This window comes from Diabrotica undecimpunctata, chromosome 8 (genome assembly GCF_040954645.1).
Source record: "Diabrotica undecimpunctata isolate CICGRU chromosome 8, icDiaUnde3, whole genome shotgun sequence".
Lineage (NCBI taxonomy): Eukaryota > Metazoa > Arthropoda > Insecta > Coleoptera > Chrysomelidae > Diabrotica > Diabrotica undecimpunctata.
Window position 1 is genome coordinate 60,730,027 of NC_092810.1, and position 20,469 is coordinate 60,750,495.

The 20,469-nt window shown below is 32.2% G+C and overlaps 1 protein-coding gene across 1 annotated transcript in view; it reads right to left on the bottom strand.

Moving 5' to 3' along the window:
- The window catches only part of Sox15 (Sox box 15 transcription factor), a 358,404-nt gene extending 339,011 nt beyond the window's left edge, over positions 1-19,393 (bottom strand). Inside the window, exon 1 of the mRNA XM_072540371.1 lies at positions 18,934-19,393. Within this exon, the coding sequence (XP_072396472.1) occupies positions 18,934-18,977 (44 nt within the window). The 5' untranslated portion in view covers positions 18,978-19,393. The remainder of the gene's footprint in view (positions 1-18,933) is intronic.
- Positions 19,394-20,469: the final 1,076 nt, after the last annotated feature.

The window sequence follows — 20,469 nt, forward strand, 5'->3', positions numbered from 1 at the left end:
TATCTCTGACTTTTTTCTTAGATCTTCCTTTCTAGTTTCAATTTTAAGACCTCGTAAATACATTTTTTTAAGCTGTAGTCGAAATACTTAAGTTTGCGTTTTTTATAAAAACAAAACTTCAAAATCCTTATTTATTTTGAAAAGAAAACCTTTGTTTTGCACTATGTCGATCCACGATACGATAATTAATACAATTAAGTCAAGCTATATAGCTCCCGAGGAAACTGAGGTTGTTTTCACTTGAAGATCCTTTTTTTGTGAAAATTATCGCATTCTGGGTTTGGTTTTACAGTTTTGGGTATGACTTTGTTGTTTCTCCAGTTTTCTTTCTCTCTGATTCCCTTCCTAAATTTGTCATTTCCATACTTCTTAAAAAGTCTTCTTCCACTTGTAGTCTTCATCTCAGTTTAGGTCTAACTCTGTTTTTTTTACCTGGTTATTCCGTGATAACTCTTAACGGATTGCTTTTCTCTCTTTTTCTCTTCTCTAATTATCTCTGCTTTTTTTGCTCTATGTTCTCTTGAACCATTTATTTTTGTATTTCGTGATTCATCCATTGTCTGGATGTATCGTCTTCGTTTTCCCTCTTTGGTTCCAGTATTTTTTTCATAATCTTTCTTTCAAAAGCCTCAGTTGCTATTTTTCTCTTGGTGTTAATTTAAATATCTCTGGACCAATAGTGGTATACTCGTATAGTATACCACTATTGGTCATATGGTGGTTTTGTAGATTTTCTTTTTTATGCTGTGGCTTATCTTCTTTTCTATAAACATTTTTTTTATTTCTGTAGAACGCTTTACTTCCCGCTTGAATTCTTGCGTCCATTGTCAGTTCTGTCATTTTTTGTATCTTCTTTTTCTTGCTTCCGTTCATGTATTTTGTTTTATTTTTCATTTATGTCCAGTCCTCACAGTTTGGCTTCGTTTTTTATTTCTTGGAAGGTTTTCTTTTTTGTCCTTTTATCTATTGCTACTATGGTTATATCGTCCGCATATTCCATTATTTGTACTGCATTCTTGTTTATATTTCCTGCGTTTAACAGCTTTTTTGTCATCTTTTTTATATCTTTAACTCACTTTTAAATTCTATTTTTAATTTAAACTCTTTTTTCATCATTTATTGTTTGTCTTCTCTTAGTCCTCTTAGTCTTTCTCATTTTCTAGGTCTACCTCAATTCCTGTTATGATTAATTTATTGCGTATTTTTACTTTATATATCTTCTCTATGTATATTCTCAATGAGTGTTAATGTTTGATGATACGATAATACCACATTGAAATGTCTCCAACTTCTTAAAATCGGCGTCAGTCACAGCACACGTCTCTATGCTGTCGTATAAAATGCTTAGCACAGAACAACGAAATACGTAAATTCGTAAGCTGTTTTCAACTTAACTCAAAACTAGTTTCACTGTGATAAAAAATGATCTGGCCTACTCTATCTATCCTTACACGAATCTCTTGCACATTATTTCAGTTTCTTTAAAGTTTCTCAATCCAGCAATTTGAATGATTTAACCCGTTCTAGATATTTACAATTCGCGGATGTATTATCCCTCGACCTACTTGTGAAGAAAAGAGTAGAAGCCTACTGGAAGAATGACGAAAAAATATTGGGTAGGAACAGGAGCGTAACAAAGTGAAAGAATGGACAAATTGGTAGAAGGAGGTCCGGACGAAGGTAATAATTCCAAATATTGCAGTGCGGTGCGATAAAAAGTGCGGTGATAGGAACAACAACCTTTAGAAGATTTGCCTTCTTCTCATAAAAAAAGGATATTGTCAATATTTCCATAACCTTGTTTTAAATTTATCTTTGACGTCGACTAACTCTTCTAAGGTAAGTTTATGTAAACCGTTAATAATTTTGTGGTTTTTTAATTCAAAAATACTCCCTGCGAATCCTTCAAAAATTGAAAAAAAGTATTCTCTGTTATTTTGCTCTTAAGTATATTTTATTGATAATTTGCTCTTTTTAGAGAGACATAAAATATTAAGTTTAACACGGTATAAAGAGAAAATATTGACTAAAAAAATCTAAAAACTTTATTTCCAATTAAATTATTATAATTCATGGAGTTGATGATGGCGGTGGTGGGTCATTAAACTCGTATCGAGATATATTTATAATAGGTAACTATTATGTTTTGTTAGAATTCAAGCTCAATTATATTAAACATTTCAATATGGTCGTAACTCCTTATTGTTATATTCAGAAATGATTTCTATTGTTTCATGTAGTCAATGAAATTTATTACAATGCGAACCTTGACCTAGCGTTTTATAAGGATTATATTTAAACTCTTACTTTAGTTGGTAGATAAAATGCATTCAAACTTATGGTACTGAAAGAACATCCTGTTGAACGGACACAGGATTTTTATTTTATAAAGCAAACGAATTTATAATATTAAATTGCACACCCTGTATATTAAAAATTACCAGTAATTTTAAAAATGACTACAAAAGGATCAGGTCCATATATAAACACAGATAAATATTCACGAATAATCAAATTGGATTCGATGGACTCTTGAATCTTTTCTTCTTCTTTAAATGCCATTTCCTATTGGAGGTTGGATATATCATCGCTATATTTAGTTTGTTTCCAGCAGCTCAAAAAAATTATCTTCTTTCAACTAAGGAACACCTTATTTGCCTGTATCATCTAAGCATATCATAATCTTGTTCCTCAGTATGCGCTACTAGCAGCGGTAATAGAATACTGCTAGGGATCTTCTCCCTGTCTGTCCTAAAAGGCGACTCATGGGAAGGAATGAGAGGCGAAAAGCCTAGACGTTACGGTCACCGGTCTGTGCTGCTAGTATCCGAGACGAGCTTTACTGAGACCATTCTTCTCTCATATCCATTGCACTTAAAGTGAGGTCAAACGAACTCCAAACTCTACACGCCCTTCCCCCATCAAAAACAAGTTTTCGGTACGTAACCACTTTCTGGAGAGGAGTCGTAGAGTAGCAGACTCCTTAACAGGACCATGACACTCGGTTGGAAACTTATTTCTATCTGCGTTTACCTTTTCGCCCATTGTTGGAATAATACACGGGTGTAGCAACACAAAAACTACGCGGAGGGTGAAGCCGCTCGCTGCAGCAGCAACGAGCCCCTCTTAAATGGTGTCAGACTCGTTGGGGTAATGGATTCGCTTACGGTTATATATCGAAAGGCCAGGAGGACTAGAGTCATGCCTTTACGCCTTTTTGAAACAGGGGTGACATAAAGGCACATCATGTTCCTTAGTACATGTGTCACATTTTGAAACTTTTTTATTTTTATATGTATTTTACATGACATGGGCCATGAGCAATTGGAATGAAAGGATCTTATTCGCAGTCTGCTGTACGAGGTGTCCAATATTATGGCTAAAACGAAATGTGCTATATTAAGATCACTCGGTCACCTAGCAAGTCACCAATCAAGGAGACAAAGAACTTACCGGTATGAATGGAAAGATGAGAAAGACGAAAAATATAGTCGGAGGGTGGCGGCGCCAGTACCATAAGGATTGGAAGAGAATCTTAAAGGAGGCCAAGATTCTACACTGTAGTAAGATATTATTTCAAAGTATTTATTTATCTCTTGTCTGTTTTTTGATGCATCTATGCTGCCTTAATTCTTTTTGTAATTTGAAACACCAGTTTTTAAAATGACGGTAGTTTGGTTATGTGTTCAGTTCACTTCTCCAATTTTTCATTTCATGTCTCTCAGCTCTCAGATCTAGCTCTCACTCTTAATTCCAACGTAAGGTCTTTTTACAGAGGACTGTAAAATACTATAAAATAGAAAACAAATTCCTTTGCTAAGAAATACTTGATATTGGACCTAAATACGAAACTTAGGTCACAGTCCTAAGACTGAAGAAAAAGAAGTTAAAAACCAGTTAAACATTACAAAACTTAAGTATTCAATCCTATAGTTATGTCAGAATTGATAAACTTGATTTTAGAAAAAAGGCAAGAACCCACAAAAACTAAAACCTAATAAAGCAGTATAACTTTCCAAAAACCTAAAATCAAAAGGAAAACAATAAAGGATTTAATAAACGTCCATTTCCACAAATATAGCTGAGAAACACGCCTGGAAACATCAAGAACTAAATAAACACTCAAGAGAAAATGGAAAATGGTATGTCGGGCAAAATAATTGGAAAACGGTAATTAATATAGAAATTTTAAAAATATATACATGTAAATGACTATATTAAAAAACATTAAATAAATTAAATTTGTAAATAATTTGGTATTGTGCTAACAAAATAATGAAAGAGCAAGTTGACATAGTAGATAAAGGAAAAATACTGAGATAAATATCCGACGGATAGCAGAACTATTTAATCAATTAAAAAAATGAACAAAATGACACATAAATTTAATAGATGTAAATTATAACACATAAAGAAAAGTTTAAAAATGGTTATTTTATTTTGGCCATCATGAAACCCAACAGACTAAAAAAGATATATTAAAATCATAGCCATACAATAAGTCGGCGGGAAGTATTCTTGAGGAGAAGAAAGAAGGTAACCAAATTAGAAACCTTCTTTGGAGGTTGCCAATTAACATTGAAATTTTAACTTAAGATACTGTTGTATGCATATTCCTTAGTTCTGATAACAATTCTACTAACAATAGTCGAAGTCATTCTCGTAGATTGCGCATCCAGAAAATTCTACGGAATTATACACTTCTTCGGCCATGTTTTACTATGTCTATAAGGTGAATTTTTTCATAGTTTACATTAAGCCAAACAGCTCTCAGTAACTTAAGCTTTTCTATCTTGATAAAATATAATTTTAATTTCGTTTTTTATTCTCTCAAAAAATTCCAGTTTCATTATTAGGGGTATAATTATCATTCTAACGGCAAGAGATAACTCTAGTGATGATAAAAGTTTCCTTATCTTTTAGAATTGATTTCGTTTGCTCCATTCGAGATATACCTGTCGTCCATTATTGTGCCAAGATATTCTTAATACCGAGCCTGTTCAATCGTCTTTCTATTCTATATGTATGTATATGCAAACACTTGCATATACATACATATAGAGAGTAGCATACATAGAGGGTTCATAAAGAGTAGCTACGAGCACAAACGGATTAAGGCATTTGTTGATGGTTTACAATACCATAAACCACAAAGTACTATTATCATTGATTTTCAAAATCTCTAGAGACAATAACTTAACAAAGCTAATCCCATTTGTACTGTAGAAAATAAGGTTCTTTATTACCTTAAATAACAAGAAGAGCAGATGGAACAACTAAAAAAAAGGCTTCCTCAAAGAAAGTGTTGTTACACCAATGCCGTTTAATATTTATACAAGCAATCAGTCTAAAAATCATAATATTTATACCACTCCTGTCGTCTCAAAACACTTTCTATATGCAGACGATCTGACCATTCCTGTTCAAGACAAGACCGTGTGTGAGGAGGAGATCAAGCTGGAAGCGGCCCTTTCTACTACGTCAAAATTCTATGACAAGAACTTTCTTGTTTGAAAAATCCAATCCAAATAAATCCCAAATTTTTTCTTTTCGTCTGCAACTAAAAACAAGAACGCAAATGGTAAGGTGAAAATATCGTGGAGAAAAATGGTTCTGGAATACACATCCAGTGCAAAAGTGGTAGGAGATCAGAACACTTAGATATAAACATTACTGCAAAAAAACAAGGCAAAAAGTGGCGTGCAGGAACAACCTACATAGAAAACTTCAATCAACTTCAATCAAGCAGGGAGTCAATGGGGGTAAGCCCTAAAGTTATCAAAAAAACAGGACAAACCAATAGCACTTGGCAGGAGAATATGCATGCCCGATGTAAAGCAGATCTATACATGCAAGATAGTTAGATGTAGATCTATGTTAGATCCGGACGAAAAAATAAAAGTAAGTTCTTGATGTTTAACTTTAGCTCTACTATAATAGCTAACTATACTCGTCACATGCTGTTACTAATTGGTCTAATAGATAATGTAAGTCATTGTCGCTGTTGCTACATTGTAGCCGTTTTCAAGATGTGGTTTTACAGAAGAATCCTGAGAATATCTTACACACATAGAGTCACGGATGAAGAAATTTCGCTAAAAATTTTTAAAAGATACAAAACTGCAGTATATGGGCCACATGATAAGAGAAACAAAGTATCTGCTTCTGCAAAATATCATAGACGGAAAGATTTTAGGAAAGTGTAGCTTTGGAAGGCCATGGATGTGATGGCTGCGCAATCTCAGAGAGCAATTTAATTGCTCGTTTAAGCAGCTTTTAGAGCAACAGTGAACAGAGTTCAAATAATCATGATGATCGTCGACTTTCGAAACAAGACGGCATCTTAAAAAGAGGAAGTCACTACTTGTGAGTAGAACCGTTCCACCTACGTATCGCAGGTTGTTAGCAGGAAGACTGTTGATATACCAATAGTATATGTTTGATCAATATTTGCAAATTTCAGAAGGTCTAACATTCTGTTGTATCTAACTTTATGTTTTTTCGTCAGTTTCCTTTTAGTCAGTTTAAATGTGTGTTATTTATCACCAGTTGTATACAAAATTTTAGTATTCGATCACTTTATGCGTTTCTTTCTCCCAATAAAATTTGTCAATGTAGTCTTTATAAGTTTTTTCGAATTTTGGCAATTAATTATTTCCCATTACAGTTGTTAGTTTGCGTTTATGATGATAAATATCATAAACGTTTACAAGTTAAAAGATATCTAAAGGAAAAAATGGAAAAAAACTTAATATATTACCAAATAAAATATTACAAAAAAAAAACAAATCTGATTATTTAGTTCGTTTGGTATCGATTTACTTAAGAAATATGTCATCGTCACTATATAGTAGTATCAGAATAATGTATCTATTAAAGTCAATTTAAAAAAATTAACGTCTAGTGCTTCCGTTTACAAACCTTTACTGTTTAAAATAAACTGTTTAAATAAATTGTGAAGAATTATATCTTTCTTATCTTTTTAGATAGTTGTTTAATATAAGATTGAAACAACATACTTCACACCAAATTTGATATCTTAATATGTACTGTAATATGTACAAATAAAAATTATATCTATTAATTTGTATAATAAATTTTAAACGTATATTTAAAAAATACTAAATGAGGTCTAATTTTAAGAGAAGTGGAAAAGTGGCTGGTTTACCAACGTCATAAGGAACATCCAAAACTACACAATTACTAATAAAACCAATAATTGAGTAGTAATTGTGTAGTTTGGAATGTTCCCTATGGCGTTGCCAACAAAGCCACTTTTCTTTAAATTAGACTCTAATTAATTTCTTCTGTTTTATAAAGCTGATGATGACAGTGATGTCGAAATGCTTCTGGATTTTATTAAATAAGTATTGTTTTTGCAATTTGTGGTTTAGCTTAGAGATTGATAATAGTTATACCTCACAAATCATATTAGAGAGATATTTTTCATTATGAGAAAAAATTCACACAATATTCATTATATGTACTTCAGCAAGAATATGATATAATATCTCCAGATGTTTTATGGTGGACCATAAATAAGATTGAGTTCCGGTAAAAATTTCAGAGCACTATATACTTGGAAAAATATATGCCAAAACATAAACATACCTTTGGGGGAAGACACAACGATATATACACTGTCATTTGCAGACATCAAATAATTTTAGCACAAGATATAAACGTTCTAAAATATATGGTACGCAAGATGGTAGAGGAATCTACAATTTGGGGTCTAGAACTCAACGTATGTGAAACAAAGTATAGGTGAATTGACGGAAAATGACAAGATTTGCAATTAGTAAGTGGTTAGAAAATCTAACACGGATCTGTGTTCAAATATTTGTGGATGAGAATAACAAGGATGAAATACTCAAAAAAGCAATACTAGACAGAATGATGAACGAAAGGAGATCAATATTAATGTTAAATGGAATCTTATGGGATAAAACAATAAATAAGAAGAATAAAAAGCGAATTTAAAATACTATAGTAAAGGTCTTAATCATGTATAGCTGCAAAGTATGGCCATTAGGAAAAGGAACATAAAAGAGACTAAAAGCCACAGAGCTGGACTACTCAAGACAATCAGCAGCAAAATCAAGACAAGAAAAGACCGCAAATTAAAAAATCATGCAAATTATGATGGTAAACATGACACCACAGGCAAAACACAAATTAAACAATTAATATGATACGGACATGTACAAAGAATGCCCAATCACAGAATCCCAAAGAACGTATTAGAATGGAATCCAAAAGAAATAAGAACACGAGGAGGACTACGAAAACGTTTGAGAGAAGGTGCTGAGAAAGACTGGCCTGGAAAATGATATCTGAAAAAAACATTTCAGTGTATATATATATATATATATATATATATATATATATATATATATATATACATATTGTTTGTTATTTCCTTACAGTGAATTTTTAAATTGAAATTTTTCCTGAGTTTGGCGGTCTGTTATAAATAAAGATATTAATTATTGCTAAAACATTTCGGCTGCTATCCATTTTAATAAGCACTATTTAGAATTATTATTTCCTCCTCTATCTTTTTTCCTTTGTCAGCATGTAGTGGCATCATGTAGTTTTCAATTATCTCTTTCCTGTGCGTGTTGTTTTGCTTCGGAGAATGACTAACCAGTCATGTCCTTTATTTGGTCCGACCACCGTACTGGAGATCTTCCTTTAGATCTTTTACCCGCTACGTTACCTTCAACTATCATTCGCTCCATGCCTTCTCTTCTTCTAGTTATATGTCCAAATTATCTGTTATGTTAAATTCTGCTAGAATTGAGTTATTTGTGAGATGGGCGGTCCATGGTATCAGCAACATTCTACAGTAGATCCACATTTCAAATACCATTATACGCTTTGAATCGGCTTTTTTTTATTGTCCAAGCTTCTAAAGCATAGGTGGCGATAAGAAATATTAAATCTCGAACAAAGCGTAATGTTGTGTTTTTTGTGAACATGTCAGTGTTCTTCCAAATTTTTGAGAGTTTGGCTGTTGCCGATCTAGCCATTGTGATGCATCGACAGATCTTGTCTTCACATTCTCCACTGTCAGTAATAACGGAGCTCAATTAAATTGTCTGACCACTTCATAACCTGCCATGTTTCTTATATCTGCTTGGTTGTTTCTGATTCTATCGATGATCGTCACTTTGGTTTTTTCCATATTTATTTTCAAACCATATTCCGTACTCATCGTGCCTAGCCTATTCATAATTTGTTCCAGTTCTTCTGACAATATAACAGTGTCATCAGCATAACGTAAGTTTTTGATTTTTCTTTATCCTATCGTTGCTCTACCTTCTTCTTCTTAGAGTGCGGTCTCCCTACGGAGGTTGGCAATCATAATGGCTATTTTTATTTTTGAACTTGCTGCTCTAGACAAATCAATCGATCTGCATTGATACCAATTACATAGATTCTTCAATCATGAGTTCAGCCTTCGGCCAACAGATCTTCTTCCTTGAATCTTTCCCTGTATTATGAGTCTTAAAATTTGGTTCTGTTTCTTTACCAACACTCTTCAGTACTTTTTTATTTGTACTTCTCTCAGTCCATGATATTTTTAATACTCTGCGATATAACCAGAGTTCGAAAGCCTCGATTCTTTTTAAATTGCATTTTTTTAATGTCCAAGTCTCAGCTCCATATAATAATATTGAAAATATATAACAGCGAATGGTACGTAGTCTGATCTCCAATATTAGGTTTTTGCACGTTAGGAGTGGCTTCATTCGTATAAATTCTGATCTGGCAATTTCTATTCGCCTGTTTATTTCTTCAGTATGATCATTGGTTTTATTGATCATACTGCATATGTATGTGCCACATTTTATCCCATTTTAGGGTATCGATGGCCTTGGAATAGTCAACAAAGAATAAATATATTTCTATGTTAAACTCTTGAGATTTTTCGATAATTTGTCGAATATTAAGATTATGTTCTCTTGTTCCTCTACCTGGGACAAATCCGCATTGTTCTTGGGGAATTTGTGGTAAGATAATTGATTTTAGTCTTTCATTGATGATGGTTAGAAGTACTTTGCTCGCGTGTGATATCAATGCTATTGTACGGTAATTATTGCAATCTGTTGGTAAACCTTTTTTACATAATGGGAATAAACGTGAGTTTACCTCAGTCATTTGGCCACTTTCCGGTATTCCGGATCTCATTGCAAATTCTAATTCTAATACTAATGTCATGCATTTGTATATTTGTATTTGATGCCAGATAGTATTGGCTCAAAGAAATGGAAATTTTCAAGAAAATATTTCCTGTTTCTGTACAGGTAGAAAGAGGTCTCTTATTTCTATTGCACGTATAGCATGGTTGCTACAAACAAATACGTAAATATAATAAAATGAAATGTCTTCCCATATGGATTCAAAACATGTGTAATGTTAAAATCAAAAGCTAAGCCTCTAAAGTTAGAATGATTCACGTAAAAATATCCTATAAAAGATATGAATCCTCGGAATTTGTAGCAGAAATTCTACTGTGTAAATGAATTATCTGGCAGTGCTAGCTGAACAGTCAACCATATATTTGATGGCTAATGAACTCATTAGCAATTTGAGACAAAAATATGAGAAAGAGGAAGATTTTTGGAAGCGATAGCTGATTAGAGGCATAATTCCATCATTTATTTCAAGATATGCATAGATTGTGAATACGGAAACGTAAACGACTAGTTAAATCAAGTTGATGGTACGACGATACTATTGAACATGTTATGCAGGTCTTGTATGTTAGGGTGTGAAGAGAAAATTATGAGTGAGAGATATTTTTAGCGCAGTTCAATTGATGTTTCGTAGCGGGTATGGTGTTTAACAAGTTGGAGGCCTTCGAAATGTGGACCTTGTGAACAATGTTTCGCATACCATGGACAGATAAGGTGAAAAACGAGGAAGTCTTAGCGTCCGAGGAAGGGCAATTACTGAGAAAGAATTTCTCAACTTGATCATGGTACGAAAAATTGGACATCTGGGCCATATCTTGAGAGGAAAAAAATACGGAATCCCTCAACTAATTATTCAAGGAAAGATTGAGGGCAAGAGGGGAGTAGGTCGCAAATAAATGTCGTTGTTACGAAATAAAAAGAACTGGACGGGCATAAATAATACTGGCGAGCTTTTGCACGCCGCAAAATGTAGACGTCTGGCCTTAAGATAATTCGCCAACGCACTATATATGCACGTCACTATAAGAAGATGAAGAGAGCAACATTGATACCTCGTGAATGCTATTATTGCGAGAATCATGAAAGAAGAAGATAGACTAATAAGAACGAAAAAACCAAGCTTTAATTTTGTAATACCAGATAGTAGAGTAGTACCGCTCAGATGTAAGTTACTGGTTGAGGAAAACTCCATAGAACAGGTGATGCAATTCAGATATCTGGGCATAGATATATCAAGCACACACGGCCCAGTAAACGACCTAAAAAGTCAGATCAACAACGCATACGCATTTTCGGGATGTCGAGATAGTCTGGTCAAATCCGTATATGCGCACAGATAGTAAAATTAGAATCTACAAGACTTGCATACAACCGATCATGACATATGGCATAGAATTGTGCGAAGATACCAACAAAACGAAACATATGCTAAGGGTTGCCGAAATGAAAACCCTAAGAACAATAGTGGACAAAACAAGAAGAGACAGGGTGAGAAATACAAACGACAGAGAGCAGTGCAAAATTCAAGATATTGTACGATGGGGAAGGCAGCGTAAGAGGATGTGGTACAATCATGTAAGATGAATGGATGAGAATAGACTCCCAAAAATTGCCCTAGAAAACAACCTGCCCGGTTCAAGACCTCCCGGAAGACCACCTAAAAGATGGAGGGATAATTCGCAATCTACCTCCCAGGAAATTAACCAGAGGCAGCTTCAGAATTAAACAGATCGAAAGATTTTTAAGAAGTAGAAGAAGAAAAAGAAGAATAGTAGAGTAGATGTAATAGAAAGCGGGTAAGAAAGCAAAAGATTTTCACTACAGTCTCCTTAATAGGAAGAGGATTTTAATGTGTACAAATATCTTACTATCATCCATTGGGGACGAATAATTTTATATAACCATTGATAAAACAATATGTGTGACGTGTCACAAATGAAAAAAATTCATTAAAATTAAAAGACAAATTTTTTAAATCATTATAAAACCAGATGTAATGTATGGCAATGAATAATGGGAAAAAAATAACAAAGGCAAATGAAGGAATATTGCAGAAATGCTTAGGTGGATGAATTAAGGGAACATAAAAAACAAATTAAAAATAAGAATATATAAGTGTATCGGTTCGTCATTAAAAATGAGGAGGTGCTAAGAAGCAGCAAATAAAAAAGCAAAAGAGCCCTGCAGAAGAAAAAAACGAGCTAACTGGGAAATAAAGGTACAAGATATGAAAAAATCATATGATAAACAAAGAGAATAGGAATTTTTGCCAAAAGCTTAAAGTCGATAAAGCTACTTACCCCAGAATCGCAAACTTCTACAGAAATAAAGAAGAGACGCTAATAGGAGACTTACTAAGAAAACTAGAGAGATGAGCAGATGTTACGAGGAACTGCTAAACCCAGAGGAAAATAAAATATAATTACAAACCGCAAAACAACAATGAGGCTGTAATAAATGAAACTTTAGCTCAACAGATAGAGCAAATAATAAAGCAGCTGAAGAATAAAAAGAGTCAAGGAAGGTGGACAGGTATTACTTTAACGACTAAAACAAATTTATTTGGAAAAATGAGAAATTATCACAAGGTTGGAAAAATGTATCGCTTGCCCGATCCATAAATTTAAAGATAAAACCCTAGAAACAAAATTATAGAGAAATTGGATATCTCTATTAGATGTAGCATATAAGATATTGGCTTATTAATATGAAACCGACTAACAGAGTATAAATCTCAAATAATAGGTGAAGGGTTTAGAAGAGGTAGATCTACAATTGTTCCGATTTTTACGATGAAACAAATATGGCATAAAAACTAGGAATAAAGTCTAGGTTTGCACATTCTCTTTGTAGACTTAAAGCAGGCCTACCACTCAATCGACAGATATAAGAAGCGATTTATTCGTTAAAAATACCTACCAGGAACTATCTTAACCAAAACTTATCAGGACCTACCTGATAACTTAGACAATATTCGAAAAACATAATTTCCAAACGCAAAAAATAGATTTACTTTACTGTTTAGATGAGAATAATACAAAGGTGAAAAACAGAGGTACTGAAAACAAGAAAATACATTATAACAAAAATACAGAATAGAATAAGAAAACCAATTATTTATACAAGTAAGTCCTCATATAAGTAAAACAATAATATAAATTTATTTCGGTTTTTTTTTGTGGCACTATTAACCATGTATTTTTATATAGGGAAATAAAAGAAAACAAGGGAGCAGCGGTAGGGGTGGGATGCATAGTGCACACTAGATTAACAGAACCAATAAATAATTAAGAAGTCTGGTGAGAGAGAACCTATCAGTTAAGATGACAGACAAAAGTAAGAATTCAAAAACAATAATGGTATATGGCTCAAACGATGACGACTCGGCTTGTAATAAGGATAAATTCTGAGAGGAATTAGCATTGGTCACGAAACAAGCAAAAGGAAATCTGTAATATAATATATAGGCGACTTCAATAGCAGAATAGGTGCAAGTAACCAGGAATATAAACAAGCATTAAGAAAAGATGGAGACACAGCACGAAACAATATTGGCATAAGAATGCTAGACTTCTATGTGATGCACATTTTAGTAATAACTAATACATTTTTTATACAAAAGTATTCATAAGTAGGGCTCCAAAAATAGGAAGTATCCTATTTTTGGAGCCCTACTTATAAATACTTTTACCACTATTTAGTAGTAATGGAAATAAAACAAAATATGTCAGATAATAACATCATAGAACAACTATGGAATTACTATAATAAGAGACTATAATAAATATAGCGACAGAAGTATGTAAAACAAGTAAGAACAGCAATAAAAGAAAGCAAAGTGCATAGTGGAATGAAGAAATAAAACAACTAAGTAATAAAAAGTAAGAAAATTGCTTGGAAAATATACTTACAAAATAATAACACCAAAAAACTATGAAGAATATACAAAATACTACAAAATACAGAACATTGGTAAAAGAAAAAAAGGACAAATGGACAGAATTTAGAGAAAAGATGAAAACAAACATTAAAGAGTATCAAAAACTGGTCTGTAGAGTCTTAAAATCAATAGAAAAGAAAAAATTTAAGACATAAAAAACATTAAGAATAAAACTGCCGAATTTCTCAAAGAAAAAAATTAAATAATGAATAGATGAGGAAAATATTTTCAAGAGATGCTACAAACTAACTGCTATCAAGAAGAAAACAACCTGTTGAACCAAAGAACCGATGATAATGTAGATCCTATAACCATAAATAAGACAGAGGACAATTACAGAGGAATCACACTCTTAAGTATTGCCATAAAAATATACGAAAAAATATTAAACAGAAGATTAACCGGAAAAATTGACAGCGCTCTTGAGGAATCACAAAGCGGATTCAGAAAAGTCAGAAGCACCCACCCTTATTTAGTAATTAAGAACATTTAAAACAGCAATATGAATTATATCATTAGTCAAAAACAAACATCGAAACCAATTACTACAAACGAGGTTCTGAGACAAGGAGGAGGATTATGTCCAATGCTATTTATAACATGCATGAATGAGATAATGAATATATGACGTCGTCATATTGGCCAAAAACGAGAAAAAACTACAAAGAAATATAGAAATGTGGAATAAAGTACTAAAAAAATATGGAATAACAATTAATAAAAATAAAACAATAGTTATGGTAATAAGAGAAAATAAAGAAGAAGTAAATAAAGAACAAGCTCAAACCTTTCAATACTTAGGAGTAGAATTAGAAGACAATGGAAGACAGGAAACAGATATTAAGAATATAATAAAAAAAAACGATAAACCTATACTATGCAATGAACAATAAATTCATAAATAAGAATAAAATACCAGGACAAACAAAAATTAGTGTCTTCAAGTCAATATACAGGGTGTCCCATAATAAATTGGACATTAGCTAATGGGTGATAGCTGACATCAAAATAAAGCGTTTGAGATCGATGTGATTCATTAATATTTTTTATATTATTTTTAGGGATATATTGAAAACTATTTAACCGATTTAAGTGAAATTTGGTATCTTGCTATTATTTAGTATGCTTAATATGAAAATAATATTAGTTTTACCATTGACACTAGATGGCGCCAGCTACTATAACATTGGTTCATTAATGTGGCCATAACTTTTTTGTTCGCCCTGTTTTAATCTTCTAGGAAAAAAAAACATGAAATACCATTCAATTCAACACAAAAAAGGTATTTTTGTTTAAAAAAAGTATACCGTTTTTGAAATAAACGTATTTTGTTAGTGATACCTACGCATGTCTCTATTTAATTTTTCGCAAAACACTAGGTGTGCTGTGAACCTAATGGCAAAGTCAAGGCGTAAGCACGAATTTGTTTATTATTTGTTGTCACAGTACAGTGCGAGTCTATTATTATAAAAAAAGAATATGTGTGTACTTTGTACGCAGGTAAGAAGTTTAGCAACTTAGCAACTTTAGCAACTATTAAACTTACAACTAAAATTTTACAAGAAATAATAAATCAGAGGATAATTTTAGCAGATAAACAACAGGGTTTTTGTAGAGGAAGATCGGGTACAGATGCAATATTCGTCATAAAGCACATTACTGTGAAATCACTTAAGTATAATAGACCAGTATTTTTGTGTCTGATTTGACAGAGTCAGACTCAAATATGTCATATGTCATGTCTGTATAGTAGAGAAGCTCCACTAAATATTATAAAAACTGTTAAAAACATCGACCAAGACAACAAAATGGAAGTCATAATGGATGAACAACTTACAAAATCTATAGAATTAGGTAGCGGAATAAGACAGGGGGGACTTATTGAGTCCAATGCTCTTCAATTTAATAATGGATGAGTTCATCAAAAGCATTTACAAAGAAAGAGGATACAGAAAGGAAAACAAAGAAGTGAAAATACTCTATTACGCAGACGACGCAATATTGATAGACCAAAATGAAGATAGTCTGCAAAGACTGGTCCACAGATTTAGCATAAGAGCAGAAGAATTTAATATAACAATCTCATTTTAGAAAACTAAAACAATAGTAATCAGCAAAGAACCAACCAGAAATAAAATAGATATTGATGGCTTTAGTATTAAACAAGTTATGGAATTAAAATACCTTGGAATTACACTAGCTATGGAGACCTAGAGAAAGAAGTGAGAGATCAAGTAGAAAAAGAAAATAAGACTAATTGCTAAACAGACATATTATTTCAAAATTCAATTTCAAAGTCAAGAATTGATAAAGCCAGTGTAAGACCAATAATGACATTTGCCTTAAAAACAAGACCACAGCCACAGCCACAACACAAAGACTACTGAAAACGGCAGAGGTGAGAATATTGAGAAGAATTACAGGAAATAAACTGAGATATCGAAAGAGAAGTGAAGACGTTAGGAAAAAATGTAACATACAGTGTATGACCTAGCGGACACTAAATAGAAGAAAAGAATGTAATAACTACATAAGCAGATTAGGGGAGATTCGTGTCGTCAAAATAGCAAAAGATATGTCACCAATCGGTAGAAGTATCGGACGACCGCGCAAAAGAATGGAGTGACAACCTTCCATAGAGGTAATAATCCGTCAATGAATAAGCAGAATTGCTTATAAACAGGAAAAAGAAGAAGAAGATTGTATCAATCTGAAGTCTAGAAAATTAATTATCATTGAAGTGAATTTTTAATAAAGAATAAAGTTTGTATGAAAATGATAATAACAAAGTTTTTAAAATATTAGTTCAGACAGGAAATATTTTTTCTTATATCATTAAATGTTTTCCCTAAACTCTCCCCTAAACTACACCATACAAGTGCGTATAGTATTTAGTTGCTTCGAAAGAACTGAGTTGAAAATTATAGAAAAAATCTCCACGATAAATCAATGTGTGCCTACAAAAGATATTTTATGATTAATTAAGAAAAGAGTACCTTATTCTATATACTTGGGTGAGAAAATTAAACAGAATACTTTCAAAAAACAACTAAGTGAAAATTCGTTGATTAAATTCCTGCTTTTATCATACTTTTACAAGACATGATTCCATATGTTGTGTGAATATAAATTTTTGCACAATTAAGATGCTAAGTTTAGTTGTTGTAAATAAATGCTTGCTGGGAAAGAAATTGATGAGAAGAAAACACGGAAACTAATAAATTCCTATTAAATAACTATAAACGTTTATATAGAAAACAAGATTATACTATATAATATAAACAAATGAAAATCGAAACAGAATCTTAGGATTTTTTTTTAAATAATCAAACACCAAACAAATTTAATCGTTCAATAACAATATAAGTTAGTATGAAATACGGATAAAACAATAAATCAAAATAATAGTTAATAGTAGTAGACAAGGTTAACAATAAAAGTTTCGAAATCGAATCGAAAACAATAAAATACATAGATAAATTTTCCTTTTTCTTTTCTGGATTTAGTTGGTGATTGCTTGTAATATTTTGTACTTTTGGATTTTGTAGAACAATTCTGAATGGACTGGAATGAATATAGCGTGTTTAGTTTCTACGTCTGGATCATCAAGTAGAATTGTATAGGTATACTAACTATCCATACTTTTAAACTTTGATTCTGTATCGGAAACTTTCTTTTACTTTTGTATATATTCTTGTTTTAATTTCTCTTGTATATTCATTCGACACATTGATGATTTTTCATGTTTTTCGTTAAATTTGAATATTAAAATCAATCAAAAATGAAGATCTTTGTTTACGGTATTTACTTTATTTGCTATACTCTAAACTGATCACTATCCATCAATGCTTTTGATGGAATCAAAAAAATTATATGTGTTAAACAAGGCAATTATTAATATATAGCTCTTTCTTAATTACATTTTGCTGTTTGTTCTATCATTACTACTTGATATCCTTATAACCGCTTTAGTTTTCTTTCTTTTTATTAAGTACTTTAGAGTTTCTTACATAGGGACTGTAGAAATAAATTATTATTAAAAAATGCAATTTTAAGTTCCATTGTTTCTTTATTCTGCGATACCTAATTTTTCAATATATCGTATATCATATTGTGTTAAAAATGAAACAATTATGTGATATTTATTATAGTTTTACTCTATTCAGTATAGATCCTATTTATATTAGATAGTTACTGTACAGTCTCTTTTGTTTTAATATATCGATGTAAACATCTTTTGGAAATTTTATTTACAAAATATATCCATTTCATTTCAATATAGTTAACTGGTGTACCGATTTTCTTTAGTTATTTGTAGGATATGAACAGTGGCGCGAGAAAATCTTTTCAATTATAGGTCCAAAATAAATAATAAGGAAAGTTTTCTTTGGAATTAATAGTAACGAAAAGGTATTGAACAAGAGGAGCAACAGTTAAACTGAGCAAAGTGAACTGTCAACACTTGGATACTGACGCATGGATAAGAAGGAAATAAGGGAAATCCGACGCATTAATTTGACAGCTCCGTTAATAAATTTCTTTTGCGAGTCATGGTACTATACAGCGTACATATTTTTATAAATTACTACGATAGTTGTTTTCTTTGTAGTTCACTACATTTAGTAAATACAATTATTGGTGGTATGACTAAAAACCAAAACTGTAATTGTGGCGAAGAAACCATTACAGTTTTAGCAAATTTTCACAGTAACTCACCCATGTGAAGTAGATTGCGGAATATTTTTTTATACTTTGAATTAAGATATTTTGCATTAGTTTTGTACTTACGGATAGGGAAAGGTAGTGTTGCAATCTTCGTCCGAAGCCATCATATACGATAAATCCTTTCTCACCACTTCTGTAGATAATATCACTATTTAAATGACATACCAGTTTAATTGTCACACATAAAACTGTTTAAAAGTCAGATTAACAAATCTCAAAAGAACCAAAACTTTTATTTACTACGAGATACATACAACTGCTAAAATATATTTATAAAATCATATAGACACCACATATTAATATCGTTCGGTAAACGTTTTCCATCCACGAGTTCGCGTTACTAAGATCTTCGTCGAATTCGTGAAGAGGGTACTTAAACTGAGTAGGCTAGGCGCAAAAAATACGCAACAGTCACTTGTTGCATTACCGTCGTACCTATTAAGGTGAGGCAGGTAACAAACGCGTGCGCCCGCTATCAAGTAAACGGCAATACTGATGTTCGGTACGGATAGTAGACTCTGACTTTGCCCGCCATGCCTCAATAGCAAGGGTTTCTACTCTACCTGTAAGGTAGATAGCCGGTTGTTTATGCGAGATTACACGTAATCAAGGAATTAAGATTTTGGTGTTTCTTCGTTGTTAATCAATTATTTAAGTAATTTCGCCACACTTTACTGATAAGTTAAGTAGTGTGTCTACTTGGATAATATTATATATATATATATATATATATATATATATATATATATATATATATATATATATATATATATATATGTATATTGTAAGAGTAAGGGTTGATTAATTTTAATGAGGTTTATTGGGAAGGTGTGATCAATTGAACACTCGAACTATAATTTAATGTGTTTTTAACATAACAATATTAAAAAATCAGTAATGAGTGGATCCGTTCTACATTATAGCCACTCTTTAGAGGATCCTTGAATATAACAAAGATTTATGGTGTCTTTAATGGTGTTTAACTAGGTTCTTTGAAGCTGAGGTTAATTACTCAATCGTGTGCCGACCATCCTCCCCATTATTTTGTGTAAAGATCTTTTAGTAAGTTAGGTACCATGGAGCGTTTACAATAATCCTACGTAGGTACTTTGAACTGGAATCTTTGTAGTACTTCGACATTTGAGATGAATGCTGTCCCTCACAATTAAATTTCTTAGCTACATATCGGTTTTTCAACAACTTTGTAAATTAGCCATTTGTTGGTAACTGTAAATTGTGATTAACGACCTAATAACCAGTACAATTTGCTAAATTTGAAGCCCAGTTGATTTCCCTTAGAATATGTGTCCTAATCGTCGGTTCAGATAGATTCTCAGATATTTTGCGTCTTCTTTTTGCTACAAGAATTGACCATTTAATGTCACAGTTGGACAGGCACCTCTTCATAGGATGTAGGTGACATGGATAGATTTCATTTCATTTGCTTTAATTCGCCAAATTTTTAACCAAAACGAAATACCGTCCAAGAGTCTACACTATTTGAGAGGCAATGACAGGATCTTTGTGAGATGCCTTAACAACGGTATCATTTGCACATATTGCAACGAATATATTTCTAATAGTGAGAAGATCAGCTGT